This window comes from Notolabrus celidotus, chromosome 22 (assembly GCF_009762535.1).
Source record: "Notolabrus celidotus isolate fNotCel1 chromosome 22, fNotCel1.pri, whole genome shotgun sequence".
Lineage (NCBI taxonomy): Eukaryota > Metazoa > Chordata > Actinopteri > Labriformes > Labridae > Notolabrus > Notolabrus celidotus.
Window position 1 is genome coordinate 12,436,464 of NC_048293.1, and position 18,228 is coordinate 12,454,691.

The window sequence follows — 18,228 nt, forward strand, 5'->3', positions numbered from 1 at the left end:
CACTTCACAACTTCTATGTGGACCAGAGAAACAGCAGCAGTGGACGGCTCATCTCTCTGCGCTGCAAGACTGAGAGATACAGAAAATCATTCATCCCTGCAGCCGTTAGGCTTCATAACTCTCTAGCCAATTGGAGATGAGCTGACAGACACCTGAATTACTTGTTTTATGTGGTTTTTATAATTGTATCAGCCAGACACCTAAATTTCCCCCTTCAGCTTGAATGAAGTACATTCTATTCTATTCTATTCTATTCTATTCTATTCTCCACACAATTGGGCCCTAGGTAGTCAGTCGTCGACGCCGACGCCCTTGATTGTAGCCTGCTTTACCATGCTGTACCAAAAAGATCCACTTCAGTATGGATCAACGATGGAAAAAAAAAGTAGCTATTACCGATGATTGATGACTCATTTTAGGTTATTTTCAGTGCAGTTTTGTGAAAATGAGAGGTCTCTAAATGCTGTCATCGTGTACATATTCGCAGTTATTTTTTTAATCACCATCTGACACGATTCCCATGTCCTCAACGTGAAGTGTGCACGCCTTTAGCTCATACAGAATGCTGCTGCTCGAGTCCTAATAAGGACCAAAAAAGTAGACCACATCACTCCAGTTCTTAGATATCTACACTGGCTTCCTGTCTGTCAGAGAATAGACTTCAAAACCTGATGGTTTATAAAGCACTGAATGGTTTAGGCCCAAAATATATTGCTGATCTGCTGCTACTTTATGAACCACCTCGACCTCTGAGGTCATCAGGTACTGGTCTGCTTTCAGTCCTGAGAGTCAGAACGAAACCTGGTGAAGCAGCGTTTAGTCATTATGCACCACATATCTGGAACACACTCTCTGAAAGCTGTAGGTCTGCTCCAGCTCTCACCTCTTAAAAATCAAAGATTAAGACTTTTTTATTTACCACTGCCTTCCTATCTTAGCTCATTTTAACCCACTTTAAATTAAAATTTTAATGTAATTTTTAACACATTTCTAATTTTCCTTCTCTTTTCTGTTTTATCCTATTCACACTTAATTGCTTATTCAATTCATAGACATGTATATTCGATTCAAGGTCAATACTTTCGCTATCACAATGAAGGAAGCATTATTTCCTCCAGTACCTGAAGCAGCAGCTTCCTCAGGACTCGAGCTTGTGGAACACGCGATTCGAACGTCATAACTCTGACGTGTCTGGCGTAGTAGAATGAGTGAGCCGCTCGAGAGCGTTGGAACCACAGGAGGAGACTTGGCTCACTAACGGTCAGAGCAGTGAGACGATACAGAGGAAGAGGAGGAGGAGGATATAAAATGCTGTGAAGCTTCTGATACATTTAATTCAAGAAACGGGACGAATTAATTAATAACTCGAGACATCTTCAGAGCACGATGGCACGAGGAGAAGGCGCCGAGCAGTACGCGGCGAGTTTACTAACAGTCAAACCTATAAATACAGAAATCAAGACAGTAAAGGTAAGAGAGCACGGTTATGTTTTAATATTTTGTGTTGGTTGAAATTGTTTCTGTCTTTCTCCGGTTCGCCGAGGAGCCTAAAAAGGCGCCTAAATTTAACACAACGTTAAAAATGTGGTCGTTACTTCTTTCATTATTTCAAACGCCCCCCCCAGCTTGTCCTCGATATTCAAATTTCACTTGTCCTCCTGTCCTCCTCAGGGAGCTGCTCATGGGGCTGACATACCGGTTTTAAAGGGACCGCCATGCAATTACACCTGACATGTTGGATACATTTGTTTTAACAGTAAAGCCTAGTCAAATACACACACAGCCCTCGTCGTGATGACAGATGTACAGCAGAGAGGTGACGTGGTTAAAGCCTACTGCTGCTGCCAGAGCTGAAGAATGAATCATCTTTTGGTTTGAGAGCACACAATTAAATATATCCTTTTAATGCAATTTGGCTGACATTGTGAAGCGCTTGAACAAACATTAACGTGTGCATTCAGCCAGTCTGGAAGCTTTAACCCTCCTGTTATGTTGCTGGTCAAATTGACCCTTTTTAAAGTCTATTTTAGGTAATATATGCCTTCCAAACCAGCTAAATGCAGCATAAAAATCTGGGCAGCATGGGACAGAAGAGGAGTCGTGTTAATTTATCAACATCACTTCATTAAAAAAAAAAAAAATCAAAATGTAAAATAAAATAAACAAAAATCTATGTCATGAAAACCTATTGTATTTATATTTAGGGCTTTCCAATGTACATTAAAACAGTTTTTACATTAATTTAAATGAAAAACAAGTGAGTTAATCTCATTACACCATGATCTGTGAGAATTAAAGAACACCAATGGAATAAATCTTGATTCAATGGTTAGTGATGGAATTAAAAATTAGATTTAAAAAAGTGTATTCGGAATTTTTGGAGTTCTGACACTTTTGGATAATTGAATATGCCCCAGGTCAAATTGACCCAGGAATATGATTGCTGTTCCAGAGAAACGAACATAACAAGAGGGTTAAAGAGTTCATTCAGGTTGCAGATGTTGGGTTTTATGTGTGGCAGTTTTGCATTTCTATCTATAGCATCAGATATCTAGTTTTCACCCTTTCACAGCAATATCAGATCAAAGAACATTTCACCTTTACAGAATTCTTTAAGCATTTATAGTGTAATGTATAATTGAAGCTTTGAGGGGTTTCCTCGTCAGTCATCAGGGGTCCCTTAACATTAAGCGCAGCTCGTCTGCTTAATTTTATTTGAACTCAAGAGCATGCATGTAGATGTATGTGGATGCTGCAGTGTAGCATGTTGTAAATTCCTAATACAGGGTGAGGTGATGCTGGCTTACGGTCATCCTTTGCCAAAATCATCAGACTATGGGTCCAGGACTCTAGGACCCAGGTGATTGGCTGTAGCTGTGGGATGTGACAAGTCTCTTGACTGTCTGCTGACTGTTAGTTGCTCAGCATGAAATGTCACACTACCTCCAACATCCTATTTCTAGAGCCAATAGCAGCGCCGGACTCTTGGTGATGCAGTGCGAGAGTGTGTACTACAATAACCTCATAGTTTCACACACCGTGCAACATCATCGCTGGGGATTTGCCTCTAATCTGACATCCTAAGCCATGGGGTGAGCAACGTTAGCCAATCTCAAGCCCTCGTGGTAGCAGGTTGTTAAACACTGTATCACTTTTATGAGGTATTTTTCACGGAGGGGTGGATGAGGGTGGCCGAAGCAAAAAAACAGGGATTAACAAACCCAAGACTACAGAGGAGAGCTGTGGATAATAACCAAGTTGCGCACCGCCGCCCTGATCATGTAACCTTAAATCATAGCTCCTTTGGGGGAATGAGCGTTTCCATGTTAACAGCACAAACTCACTGCATAACGTGTCTCCTCTGTCCCCTCTTCCTCTTCCAGCCAAAGGACCTGAGAAATCGACTGTCTGTCTGGAGCAAACTGTGCTATGCCATCGGTGGGGCTCCTTATCAAATCACAGGCAGTGCTCTGGGCTTCTTCCTTCAGATCTACCTGCTGGATGTGGCTCAGGTGACTGAAATACACACACAACACTACATGAATAAAATCATACTTCCATGAATCATTTACTTATGAAGAGATATATGGTGTTCATACTTTGATTGGCAATTTAGATACTATTTTTATTCTATAAAACAAAGTTGACCCATTTGTTAATCCTCTAATATATTCCTTGGACTATATTTCCCTTTCTCCCTCCATCCTTCATAGGTCAAAATACTGATTAGCTCAAAGGCCAGAGTTTGTGTACACTCTTCTCAGCCTTGGCTCGCTTTAACAGTCTTCAATCCTGCAGTAGCCGGTCAAGCGCATTAACTTGAACTCCTACTGCTTTGCTTTGTTAAACAATTAACAAATCAGACTCCTCCACTGTACACAGTAAGACCTCTCAGCTCAAGAAATTAGATCATGAGAGAGGTTTTGAATGGCACGTTGTTCTTAAACAAATGATACAGTCTTGTATTTCCCTGCTTTTGTGCTCTAAGCTTCAAAACGTCCCCATAACCTCATTGTGGGTTCTTTTTTTTTAATCATTCCCCAGCAGCGCCTTATGAGGTAGTGTTTGGCGTCCTCATTCTTTCAGTCTCACGCTTCACTCTTCTTTTTTTCTCCACACTCTTCCTTCAGCTGGATCCCTCTCATGCCTCAATCATTCTGTTTGTGGGCCGGGCATGGGACGCTGTCACAGACCCCACAGTGGGTTTCCTGGTGAGCCGGAGCAGATGGACCAGCATCGGCCGCATGATGCCCTGGTAGGTGTCTGAATGTCTCAGCGGCACGTTACCTCAGTGCAGGTTTACAAAGCAACCAAGAGAACCAGTGATGATAAGGAGATTCTGAAAATGAGTAGATATGATAATGAGTTGAGGAAATCGAGGCAAATGTACCAGCTCAAGAGCAGTTGGCAGTAACCATGGCAACAGAGCTGAAGTGGTGACAGAGGTGGTATGGGAGAATATGGTCTGGCTGAATCTGTGTGTAATGTGTGCATCAGAAATCCCTCTTGACACTCACACTCACTGTTCAGACAGCAGCTACAGCACAAACATTTGTTTGAGTCTTCACTTCGTCTTCGATTCATATCACTGCTGAAGTCTATTTTAACCTTAAAACAAAGAAACATGACGTGGCAGTGAGTGTGACAGCTGGTAAAGCTTGTAGTCGAATATGTCTAATAGCTCTTTTCCTTTGCATTCATTGATTCTCTATTGTGTTCCCTGCATAGATTGTGTATCAGAGAGGATGTATTTCCTGGGATGTCACCCCTTTGTTGTGCAGGGCTGATTTAAAGCCTCTTGTTTGCTGTTATAGTTGTTGCCATGAAGGAGTCAATGATGATTTTAAAAAAAAAGTTGATTTGGAGAGTCGTGAGGTGTTATCAAACTTATACAGTTCATTTTCCATTAGCTCCCTTTTAGGTTGATGTGTGCTGTGTTCCCCACAGAACAAAATTCAGTTTGTGGTGGGGAGATGGATGAAGCGCCATTGGCCTTGTGGTTTAAGCACTTGTCCAATATAGTCTATTGGCTATAGGCTATAGTCCTCGTCGCAGTGGTTCCTAGTTCGACTCCTGGCCACAGTCGTTTGCTGCATGTCTTCCCCTACTCTCTCTTCACCACAAGTTCTGTCTCTCTTCAGCTGTCATATAATAAACGCAATAACACCCCAAAAATAACTAAGAAAAGCATCTGCTGAATTAATAAATTAAAAGAGAATTTCTCATCTCTAGGACCCTCAATCTTCAGATCTGAAACTCTGAAACTCTTGCATGTGAGCACAGATAAATAAATGTATGAGAAACACTGAGCAGACTAATGAGCAGGTTTGGTGAAAACACAACACTTGTACCTGCCAATACAGTCTATTTAATTACTGCCTACACACCAACAAAATAACACCAGAGCTACACTCAACTTAGAACTGCAACACAAGACAGCCAAAGATGTGTCAAATATTTGCCTGAAAGAAAATCTCCAACATATCAAAGTTACAGTTATTGTTAGGCAACAAAAAATCTAAAATTTCCATGAAGCTGTTTCACTCATTTTTCCTCAACCAAACATATTAAGATTTTATTTTTATTTGCACATCAAAAAAACAACAACAACATACACAATGAAATGTTAAACATTGTGCAGGGGAGGTTAGAAGCCCCAAAGAGGCTTGTGAAAATACCTTCCCTCTTGCTAAACAAAAAGTTATGAAAAGCAGCAATACAGATAAGTGAAAAAAAAAAACAATTCCATAATTTTTCACTTACAAGACACAGTAAAACAATTAGATCAAAGAAGTATTTCGAGACTTGTTATATTAGCAACCTTTTCAGATGCTTTTTGAAGGCTGATAATGACGATGCTGATTGTAAAGATGCTGGTAGATCGCTCTTCATTTGCTGAGATAGACCGATATGTTTTTTTCAGGGCCGATACCGATTATTAGTAGTCAAGGAGGCCGATAACCGATATTTTGAGCTGATATTCATTTGCAGTAAAAGCTAAAATATTGTTGTCAAAATTTTGAATACTACAAACTCCAACACTTATCTTTGTTTAAATGCCTTTAGGTTAAAGTTTTTTTTTATCTTAGACAATAGACATCTTTGTTTTAAAATTCTAACAAAAAGTGCAAGGAGCTCCCAGGCTCAGCAGTATGTCTTATAAAGTTCAATGGAAACTTAAACAAATAAACAGCTCCCTAAAGTTTTCTACAGTAGGGATATTTCAGTTTTTTTGAGTGGGGTTGCATGAGTTTTTAATCACTAGTAGTTGAAGGGGCCACAACAGATGCTGCTAAGCTCGTCCCCTGTAATGAGAAACTGCAGGGAGAATTGAGCCAAATTAACCCAGTTTTAAATTGGTCTCTAATCGGCCTAATTCTTTTTTAAAAAAGGCCAATGCCAATATGTGTCAAAATGCCGAATATCAGCGCTGATAATCGGCCCATCCCTACTGAATAAATAATGGACCTAGTATTGAAGCCAATCGGCGGCGGCAGCCATACTGGAAATGCTGAACTTAACCTAACTGCTGGCAAGCTAGTGTGAGGTAAAGAAGCTGGGTTTGAGCCTCCTAGCCAACAGCTACAGTGTTCCCGCCTGTCTGTCTGTCAAGTCAGTCATGTCCTTAAATGTGCAAAACTTGTAATCTTAATATCTTCTGAACCCGTTTTTTAACCAGGCTGTACACATGTTTAGTATTGCTGCAAAGATCGTCTTTTTTGAATGGGTCCACACACGGATTCTCAATGAGTTCATTGCTTATAAACTTAAAACACTTCTGCATGGGCTTCATATTTTGAGACTGGAGGTTGCTGCTTGGCCACAATTTTCATGTGAAGCAACAAGACGTGAGTCATCAGCAAATAACAAAGGTTATGCATTATTGCAGGCCTTGGGTAGGTCATTTATGTATATCAAAAATAAAAGTGGTCCAAGGATGGAGCCCTGAGGTACCCCGCACAGTAGCTTAGTTCTATTTGAGTTTTCTCAATTTACCGATACATACTGTTCTCTGACCTTTTACATAGCTATCCAACCACTTTTGAGCAACGTCATGAAAACCATATTTTTGTAATTTTGCAATAAGTATATGATGATCAACCGTGACAAAGGCTTTTGACAAGTCTAAGAATTAATCTTAGTATTAAGATATTCTATTTATCTTAGTACAAAGAGGTCAGCAAATACTCTTATAACAGTTGTGTGACATGTTTTTTTTTTTTTTTTGCAATACACTGGCTACCAACTGGTGACCTGTCAAGGGTTTGTCTTTCCTCTTGCCAAAAGTAGATTTCAAAACAATAATTTGCTTTTTTTAAAAGTATTTTATCTTAAGAAATAACAGGCTTAGCAGGAAGTAAGAAAAGGTGCAGGGTGGAAAATTCAAATGATCTGTTGTAGGGTGTTATGGGACTTCCACAAACCAAATTTATACACAGAGATAGTCATGCCAAATGGAGCTGACAGTTGAGCTTGTGGAGAGTCAGCTTGTAAAGAAAGATGACCTTCCATAAGGACTGGCAGAGTCAGGTGTGTGTGTGTGTGTGTGTGTGTCTGTGTCTGTGTCTGTGTGTGTGTGTGGAGGGAGGTGTGAATTGTGGGAATATCTGGTGCTGGAATGCTTATTGCTGACGGCTGCTATGATATAATTTGCTCAGGAGCAGATCTAAATATTTAATAGGCTTATTTCCCATGTGAAGTCACGATGATATCTTGAGGACCGTGGGTGTTTGAGTCAGAAATGCCGGCTGTGTGCACGAGTTGGAGGGGGGAGGGGAGAATCTACCGGCTTCTGCTGTGATTGGTCCAACCCACAACACACCATGAGCTTCAAACCAATAGGGGTGTGTCCATTTCTGTGTGTGTTTCAGTTTCTCGACTGTGTGTACACACGCGGGGGTTTCACTGCAGCAGTGAGAGGTTACTTTGGGTTAAGAGGCATGCCCGGTTGAAATAATGAAGGTCATTGTTAAATCGCAACATTTACATGATCCTCTGCGGCTTGCGAGGCTTGTCAAATTGCAGTGAAACAACCAGCTGTTAGAAAAGAACACACAGGCATCTTTATGTCCTCCCTTTTTTCATACTGCTGCTTGAAATGAAGACTTAAACGCACATATAGAAATTGTGACGAGGAATCAGGGAACATGTTGTCTTGCCTGCACATGGAGTTTTTAAACAGATATCATTTTTAATCTGACTGTAAATGGAAAAACAAGGTCAGTCGTCGTGTCCTATATCTTATCAACAAATGTGACAGATGAGAAATCTGTACTATATGTTCATCCAGCTGTCTCTGTGAAAACCTGAACTCTGTTTCCAGATTAATTAGCCCTCATTAACCCAATTCATTCAGACAGATCTAATCAGGGGGGGCTTCCTTTCTTATTTCCCACGTGTGTCGCTCTAAAAGGGGGGCAAAGGGGTTTCACATGACCACGTGTGAGCTCACATGTGTCACATTCAATAATAGAACATCACTCTGTCTTCAGCAAGAAGGCTCTCAGAGAGGGTTTGCATTTATCTATCTTACATGACAGCAACAAAACTGAAAAAAAGATGGCAAAAATATTGATTTTGAATGGTTAGATTTTCTGTTTATTTGGTGGAGTTGCAGCAGGGTGATTTTAAAGAGTGGAGGTCGCAAATATATATCTACAACTGCCTGCTATCCTCCTAGGTAATTTAGGCTGTTTTCGAAACCACCTACTACATACTGATTTGGCCAAAATTCAGAATGTAGTATGTAGTATGTGAACAAGAGCAAAATCTGCAGTATGCCAAAAACTTCCAGGATGTCGTACTGATTCGGGAAAATTTCGCAGCATGCATTGGACCGGTCTCCCTCGTGCACAAGCGCTGATGTTCTGCTTTTCCTTTTTTCTTCTTTTTTGACAGGGGGCACTCAGTTTTTAGGGGCTGTGAAAATTATAAGCGGCAACCTCCGGTCTCAAACTATGAAGCCAATGTGAACTGCAATTCATAGAGAATCCACTTGAGGCTGGCTGCAGAAACACCGGAAACCACATACACACCGATTCAAAAAAGACGATCTTTGCAGCAGAAATAAACATGTTTACAGCCTGGTTCATAAACAGCTTTGGTCTGAAGAGCTAATTTCTCTATCGGCACACAGTAAGGGTGAATTTTTTTAACGTGACGGTTCAGAAGATATTAAGATTATGAGTTTTTGCCCAAGGACATGACTGACTTGACTGACTTGACTGACAGACGGGAACACATAGCTGTTGGCTAGGAGGCTCCGAACTCCGCCTCTTTACGTGCACTATGCCTGGTTGAGTTTCGCATTTCCAATATGGCTGCCGCCGTCAATTGGCTTCAAAACAGCGCTCAGGAACAGATGGGTGACGTCACAGATACTATGTCCATTATTTATACACTCTGTGGAAAACTATTAAATTCCATATAAACCACTTCTTAACTTTTTAAATATTTAGTGATGCTAAAGAAGTAGTTTCATTACCAGCCTGGCCGTTGTTAACTTCCGCTTTCCGAAACTGGAAATCCAACGATGCCTGATCCAGCATACTGTAAAACAGATCCAACAGAACAGTCATACTACATATTACCTTCAAACGCAGTATATAGTATGCGGTACATACTTCATACTTTATTTCGAGGTAGTATGAAGCAGGCCGTTTTGAAAACAGCTTAAGTCTTCATGCTAGCAGCGAAGGTTCTTTGTTTGGTCAATTAAAGTTTAGAAAAAGTGAAAATCATAACTTTCAGGAATAAAGCTCTCCATGAAAAGAAGTTAGAGAATATTTTGGATACTCCCTTTGAAAACAACATTGTTTGATTATTTTTCAACAGGCTCATTTAAACACTTGTTGTAGTTCAGTTGGGTTGGGTAGGTGCTAAAAAAAAATTACCTGAACAGTGTCCCGTCACTGCCTGCAGCTATGGCAACTTTTGTTTGCGTCAGTTGAAGCTTGTGTAAATATAAAAACAAACCATTTCCTCATGCTCATGGGAAATTTGTTTTATGTGTTTGCAAATTAAGTTTTTGAACCAGTTCCCGTGCCTGAGGTCAGCCGGAGGGCACACAGGGCTTAGAGAAAGGCTGCTCAGACTGAGTGGGGTGACAGCAAGGTGGGCCAGTGGGGCCACGCAGTTGGGTCAGCCCACCCTCGTCTCCTTCGTCAGCCCAGAGTGAGCCCTTTCTCCGCACAAAGCTCTAACAAGGTGGGATTAGAGAGATTATACACAAAGAGGCAGGGAAAAGAGTGAAACTACAGTAACAGTTGGCAGAAATCAATCAACACTATCTTTAGCAGAGGGAAACAGCAGGCTGAAGACTTGGCACAGCACTAACAGCAAACTAGACCCCACTCTCGTGACTCAAAGTAAAAAGACATCCATTCTTTGCTCAATGTCAACATGAGAATTTCTTACACTTAAACTGATGCTTTCACTTAACTTCCTCATCACAGTCCTCCATTCCTCTCATTCTTCGCAGGATCCTTTTGTCGACTCCATTTGCAGTGCTAACGTACTTCCTGATCTGGTATGTGCCTCCCTTTGCGCAAGGAAAGGTGGTCTGGTACCTGATCTTTTACTGCCTCTTCCAATCAATGCAGACAGTAAGTATCACACATTAGCACTGGTATTGGCTCCCCTTGTCCCAGTGTAAACACCAGCCTAACTCTGTGTTTGTGTATATTCACAGTGCTTCCATGTGCCATACTCAGCCCTCACCATGTTCATCAGCAGTGATCAGAAGGAGCGGGACTCCGCCACTGCTTATCGTACGTCAGAGCTGCAATTTGATCAAATATTATTACACACACTGTTATGGTCTGTGCGCTAACACTGAGCTTCTGTGTTACTCAGGTATGATGGTGGAGGTGCTGGGAACTGTGCTGGGCACTGCGATCCAGGGGCAGATAGTCGGTGGGTCCTCCAATTGTCCCAACGAGTCTACAAACAGCAGTAACTTAACCAATATCACCCCATCTAATGTAACACTGGATGAGACAGTGAGTATTTAAAGATTTGCTTTGAAACTATAAATACGGATAATTGCACCTATGTAATAAAAATATGTTATATTATATATATATATATATGTTAGTTCAAGCCAATTCTGTCTTTGCCTTCCTCAGAAACAAGCTTACATGATTGCATCAGGGGTCATCTGCATCATCTACGTCCTCTGCGCTGCAGTATTGTTCATGGGTGTAAAGGAGCGAAAAGGTATGTGACAAGAGATGATCTTATCTGACTGATCCCAAGATGGAAATTTGATCATGTACAAAGAAGAGCTGTGAACCTGAGACACCTAACTTGGGATGGAGTCAGATTTAAGATTTAACTCTAAATTCTGAAAGCTTTTAACTCCACTTGATAAAACCAGTCACTTAATTGTAACTTCACTTGGACTAAAACATTTCAACTTAGTAAGAAAGTTATGTTTTAAAACGAATGTGCAGCAAATCAAATTGTCCGAAGTTGAATCTGGATCAGAATAAGCCGGTTTAAGAAAAACAGTTTTTCAAGACTACTGAATCTGGATTACCCATCTTCTAAATTGACCACTAATCAGAGTGTATGTGGTTTGATTGTTAAAATAAACCACAAAAATAAGTCAATTCAAGTGTTTTACTTGAAGTGAAAGAAAATAAGTTCCCCTTAATCAAACAAATATATTTTTCACGATTGATAATATTTTCTTGGACACACGCTATTTGAATTGAATCTGCACAGACTCTTGGTCAGGTCTCAGGCCGGGTCTCGTATCCCATGGGGTCTGTCCAGACCAGTGCAGACCTCTTCAGTGCAATAACTGGCACAGTTTTAGAAACTACTTTTGAACATTGTGATAAATATAGTTTGTTTTTTGATTTGTAAAATGATTACTACCTCTTATTATTTTAGCTGGAGGGCATAATTGGTGGATCATTGGCATGTCTTTTTTTCTACGTTGTCACTATAACAGTCAAACTGTTGTACGCAATGCTTTGTATTCAAAACCTACCCTTAATCCACCCCCTGCTTAGATCAGGATAATCCTGATTTTTCTGGATCAAAGTCATCACAGTATAACCAAAAGACACATTCTGAAAGTTTTATCCAGATCAAAAATCTAAATTGGATTACATGATCTAATCTCTTTTTTTTTTTTCTTCTTCTTTGGAACAACTCAGAGAGATGTCAGAGAGATGTTCTTTCATCTCATCATATTTGGATGTGAAGATTATTTAAGACTTCTTAGAAAAGATTTGAGCTTGTTAGTGGATTCTTGCTTATCCACTAACCTGTTTCACTCGATGATTTAAAGACTGTATCAGTCGATATCTGCCGTCACCGGGAAACATTAAGCGTTTTTTAAAATATGTCAGAATGTGAAAGCCACAAACTTTAAATGGCATTCAGAGATACATAAAATACAGCGAGATGACGCATACAGGAACATTGTTTCTCATCAGAGTGACATTATGATGTGCATACATTTCTTTACAGTTGAATTTGTCCTAATCTTCTTGTCTCCTTTGTGTTGGATTATAGAAACTAGGAGGAAAAAAACAGAGCCCCTCACCTTCGGTCAGGGCCTGTGGCTGGTGATGAGTTATGGACCGTACATCAAACTGGTCATTGGATTCCTGTTTACTTCTCTGGCCTTCATGGTAATAATTGACTTTATTACCAGTTTCACATCAGATACAGATCTAATCTTACAGATAGACCTAAAGATGCTCTTTGGAAAGATTGAATGAATTCATCTTTAAAGTGACGGGGCGCTGGTGGCCTAGCGGTCCAAGCGCCCCACGTATAGAGGCTATAGTCCTCATCGCAGAGGTCGTCGGTTTGACTCCCAGCCGGTTGACCTTTCACTGCATGTCTTCCTTTACTCTCTACTCCCCACATTTCCTGTCTCTCTTCAGCTGTCCTATCTAATAAAGGCGAAAAATATAATATATATATTTTAAATGACATCATTTTGATACATAACTTATCATTTTTGTTTTAAAAGGGAAAGATCCTTTTCATATCTGGCAGTAAATGAAGTATCAGCTAGCTTAGCATAAAGATAATGGACATGGGGAAACAGTTACCCGAGATATTAAAGTTGTATGTTTGTTCCCAAAATGTCAAACTGTTCCTCTATCTGGAGCTGTAGTTTGCAGAAAGATGACATGTCTTTATGTGATTTTTTTTTTATAGTTGCTGGAAGGGAACTTTGCTCTTTTTATCACCTACGCTCTCGGCCATCGGAACGACTACCAGAATATTCTCCTGGTCATCATGGTGAGTGTTTCTATTTCCTGCTGAAGGACCCTTATTAACCTGCTTGTTAATGCTGTAATCAGTATGAGACTTAGAGGACAGCAGTGAAGCAGAAAACTGTGGTGACCATCTACGTGGCACAGAATAAACTCCCTGTCTTTTCGTGTTTCCTGTCCGTGCGCTGAGGTATTTCCTCATGTGAAGGGACACATGGCACTGGGGGGCTGAAAGGGCAGATTTTCAGGGTGAGGGGAGATGTTGTTTGGACTCCTGGGAACCCATCTCCCTGTCACACACTCACTCTGGGCTTGCAGGGAATCGAGGGAGAGACAGGCACACAGTGGAGCTTTTGTTGCCCGGGTGATCCTTCACTGCCACCATGGGAACTTCCACTATTGGTTGCTCCCCCTGTTTCATCTCCTGCCTGCTCTCTGCTCTGGTGCCTCCCGCTGATTAGGAGTGGAAACATTGTTGGGTACACTGTATCATATTGGGAGAGATGGAAGTGCAGGGGGAGGGAAAAAATCCACTATAGTTCCTCATGTTAGGGATATAAAGTTTGCACTTGTTCTTGTGTGGTCATTTGACATCATCAGTTGACCAAGTTTGGCCTTGGGGTCAAAGGTCATCTGCCCCCCCCTATAGATGCCCGCCTAAGAGAAGACCACACAAAGTATATTGTGCCTGTGTCCTTTAATCTCTTCTTGCTATGGCCATCTCATTCTTTCCAGTTCGCACGTTCTCCAGAATTATGTCCAGTGCTAATATGGCGACGCAAAATGTAGAAGTTGTATTACATTTTGCTCCTGTAGTCCGACCTCAATCCACCATTCCTCTAAGATCAGAATGATCCTTTTTTTTTTGTTTTGGGTCAAATTTTTTAAATTCTTCTCCTTAGTTTCGAATAACATAGTGTGAAGGTTTAATCCAGATCCAAACCAAAACTGGATTATGTGATCCAGTCTGATTTCATGTTTACTTTTTTTAAGAGGCTGCACAACCCATTTTCAGGACTTAATCCAGTCTGATCGCAGGAATCCAAACTGATTATTTATGAACCAATTATTTGTTGAATGTGGAGATTTATTGTGTTTTAGCCCTTTAGCCTTAGATTCAAAGATTGCTTTTGGATTAGAAGAATAAATTGAGTACACTCTATTTCTTATTTTTTAATGAATTCAAATAATTTCATTGTGCTTAGTAATAAAGGTCATATATATATATATATGGACATGTTACAAACTAAAACACATGCAGAGCAACAATGTTGTGAAGAACCTCTAAACAAAGTGTCACAGATGGTTACTCTTATGTCAAACACGTGAATTTTATTATCTGCAGCAATAACAGAGTGGGTAGAAATTAAATATTCATGTTAAAAAAATGAGAAAAGAAAATCACTTTCCAGATGATTTCAAGATCTCTTTATCTGTAATCTAATCTGTGGACACAGATTAATGTGACAGAATGATTCCAGATGAATCTAACTTTTCATGTAAATTTGAAAAAATGAGGAATGATAAATCTTCACTCAATGAATCAAGAACAATAATAATTCTGTGTCACTCCTTTTCTTTATGCAGTTATCTGGGACTCTAACCATCCCGTGGTGGCAGTGGTTTCTGACCCGGTTTGGCAAGAAGACAGCAAGTTACTTCGGCATCTCAGTAAGTGAAATAAAGCTTTACTTTTAGTTCAACAAACGCCTGTGTTCAAGAATGATGTGCTGTTATGCAACTGCTCACATGCTTTTACATTATTTCTTGTTCTGTAGTGGGCTATACCCTTCATGATCCTGATCGTGTGCATCAAGAGCAACTTGATCATCTCCTACCTGGTCTCAGTGGCGGCAGGTGTGAGCGTCGCCGCAGCTTTCCTGCTGCCATGGTGAGTTTATCTGCAGATATTGTCCCTTGATGTTTGAGCAGACGTAGATTTCCTTGGATTATGTTTGAAGCTCTCTTCTTAATTTATATATTTGTGCTTTCAGGTCAATGCTTCCAGATGTAGTCGATGACTTTAAAGTTAATAACCCGGGCATCCACGGTCATGAAGCCCTCTTCTACTCCTTCTATGTTTTCTTCATCAAGTTTGCCTCTGGAGTATCTCTGGGTGTCTCTACTCTCAGTTTAAAGTAAGCACACTGTTCCATATTTTTACTCTTGTGGCTATTTGGTAATTTCTTCTCATGTGCGTTTATATTTTACCCCAATTATCATCCTTAAAATGCTGTCATCCCTCAGTTAAAGTCTGTAAGGCCCTGAACCCTATTGCTATTTGAGATAAGCTCCTCATTACAGCTCATCAGCCCAGCAGTCATGTGGTGTAAAATCACATAATCTTCCACTAACTGTACTCACATCAGCTCAACTTTTTCTCCTTCTGCATTTTTTCTCAGATTTGCTGGCTACGTGACCGGGGGTTGCAAACAACCTGATTCGGTCAGTTTAACCCTGAAAGTGCTCGTCTCTCCGGTGCCTGTGGTTCTTATTTTTGTTGGACTGTTGATACTTAGAACCTACCCAATCGACGAGGAGAGGAGGCAGGGCAACCGCAAACTGCTGCAGGAAATGCTGTAAGTGAAATGCACACACAAGAACTCCAAACAAGGATTACTCATGCATGAAACCAGTGGGATTTTAATTCTGTTTGCTTTCTGTGCTTAATTCAAATGAAACCTTTAAAAAAAGTGTTTTGCTCTGGTGTTGGCACATTATCCACCCTGTGTGGACAAGCCAAGTCCTTTGTGTCTGACTCCTGGCTCCTCTTCCTTCCTCTTAACAGGGACTCTGAGGCTGATTCGGAGTCTGAAACTTCAGCTCTTGGGAGCAGTGTTTAGCAGCACGCACAAGCCAATCACCCCGATTGCTTCGTGTGTTTGCACAGTCTGTTGAGGGACAAACCTCTGAGTATCTGGAAAAACAGAGGAGGGACCACAGACCAGCAATGCTGCATCAACACCATCAGCATTAACAGGCTCCCTCTGGTGGATAACACAGGTTTACATCACCCCCTAGTGGCCCGTGTCATAAAGTGGGATTGAAGTATTTTCTGTCCTTTACCTCGGGCTGTGTCCCTGTTAAACTGCATATACAAAAACTAAATCAATTATATTAAGCACAAAATGTTAAGATCTCTACAATGTGTCATTTTGTCGGGTATTTATGAGCCAAAATGAAGAGTTAGCATCTGCTTCTCTTCCTTTATGAGGTTTTCTTCCACTGTTTAGTTGAAGCACAGCATTGGGATCTGCTCATATTTTAATCCATAATGGGTACAATCACTAAACATGGCAGTAAAATCTGGTCCCCTTATCATTCAAAGGAAGTTAAGCCAGGGTTCTGTACAACACTTACTGCTCCTCCAAGACTCATGGGAGCTGTAGTCATTTTTATCTTGAAGGATTTTTTCCAAAGATGAACTGTTTACAAAAATGTTCATGTAGCCGTTTGATTTGTTAATTACTTGACTGGTTCTCAGTGCCTCCTCCATCGCTTTTGTGCATTGCAATGTGGGACACTAGTATTCATACATTTGTACAGTACTTCTAGTGTGTACACACTAAACTGAACACTTCTAGAAATGGGACACAGCTCTTGATTTGTGGTATGTTAAAGAAGTATTTATTGGCCAGTTAACGAGATCAGACCTTCACTCGTGCAGACTGGGGTTTGGTGTTACCTCTGATGTTTACATTCTGTAAAGTGTCCGCCCTTATTTATAAAGGGCATACCAGCACTATGATTGAAGCTGTACAGAGCTGGGCTGCCATTTCTACTCTGGATTTGGTGTAGTTGTTTCCTGTGGATCGTTTTACAGAGGAAATAACTTTAAGTGTACTTGAATTTCCTGAAGTTGGTAAGATGCACTGTATGTAGGCTGAATCACGGCCTTACACACATATCTTCTGTAAATAGTTGCATTGAGATTTTTTTTCTTTTTGCCACAGAGAAGGGTTTCCCACCACACTTTGATGTTCTTTAACATTTCATCCACTCGCTATGATGTTTAAAGGACATTTCTGAATGTGCTTTTATATCAACTTCAGTATGTCATCAAGCACACTCACTTCCTCAGGGGAAGGAAAATGCTTTATTTAACTATTTATTTAACTATTGAAGGGATTCTATGTTTCTTATATGAAGGCCTGTGTGTATAATACTGTATAAATGGTGGACAGTTGTTGATTGAACATTCAAACATTAAAATGTTTCTTCTTTTAAGAAAATAAATCTGATAAACTGCTGCAGAGTGACAAACCAGATGCCTTTACAGTAGTGACTCAAAAACAGCAACCTGAACACAGTTCTAAAATGATACATTTAGTAAACATTTATCCTCACTCTTTATGACTTGATTTAACCTCAAATGAACGGTTGTCCTTATGGTTAAGTTATTAAGATAAAAATGTAATATATTCCTTCCTAGTTGACACTGTTCAGATTTTGAAGTTGCACTTGATGGTATAGAGGAAGCACATCACTTCTGTTCCTAGTGTTAATATGCTGCTGTGTGTATAAAATGTGAATATCTTTTCTAAGTTGGACCTTGATCAACAGTGTACTGTAAAAATCAATGAAATATAAACTGGTGTATATTTGTAATTTAAGGATGTAAATAAAGTTTGTCAAAGTAGAACAGCCTGTGATGTCATTGAACTATATTCAAACGATTTAGCCCCGCCCTCAATGAGTAAGTCCCGATCATATAAAATAAACCCCTCCCCTTGAGTCCAGACCCCGAAAAAAGTGATAATGCCCCCCTAAGGTCCCAACCCTACATAAAAGAGGTAGTACTCCCCCCTTACATCCTGACCCTGAAAAAAGTGATAATACCCCTCATAACATCCCAAACATAAAAAAGTGATAACAGCCCCCTTGGGTCACGAATATTAAAAAGTGATAATACTCACCCCTTACTTCCTGAAGATAAATAAGTGATTATACTCCCCCCTTACATCCTGACCCTGAAAAAAGTGAT

General features: G+C 40.3%; 1 protein-coding gene across 1 annotated transcript; it reads left to right on the forward strand.

Moving 5' to 3' along the window:
- The first annotated feature begins 1,168 nt into the window (after positions 1–1,168).
- On the forward strand, positions 1,169–17,886 carry LOC117805915 (sodium-dependent lysophosphatidylcholine symporter 1-B-like). Its single transcript, XM_034674518.1, has 14 exons — positions 1,169–1,470; positions 3,384–3,512; positions 4,131–4,255; positions 10,481–10,604; positions 10,691–10,769; positions 10,855–11,000; positions 11,127–11,217; positions 12,529–12,647; positions 13,186–13,269; positions 14,832–14,915; positions 15,023–15,135; positions 15,239–15,382; positions 15,647–15,823; positions 16,033–17,886. Exons 1-14 carry the CDS (start codon positions 1,387–1,389, stop codon positions 16,085–16,087), a joined length of 1,554 nt encoding a protein of 517 aa, XP_034530409.1. The 5' UTR covers positions 1,169–1,386; the 3' UTR covers positions 16,088–17,886.
- Positions 17,887–18,228: the final 342 nt, after the last annotated feature.

Excerpts from the sequence above, each read along its gene's own strand:
- LOC117805915 (XM_034674518.1), top strand. The coding sequence starts at position 1,387 with ATGGCACGAGGAGAAGGCGCCGAGCAGTACGCGGCGAGTTTACTAACA. Across the intron at positions 11,218-12,528 it reads GGGTGTAAAGGAGCGAAAAG|AAACTAGGAGGAAAAAAACA; the intron begins GTATGTGACAAG and ends GTTGGATTATAG. Across the intron at positions 15,136-15,238 it reads GCAGCTTTCCTGCTGCCATG|GTCAATGCTTCCAGATGTAG; the intron begins GTGAGTTTATCT and ends TTGTGCTTTCAG.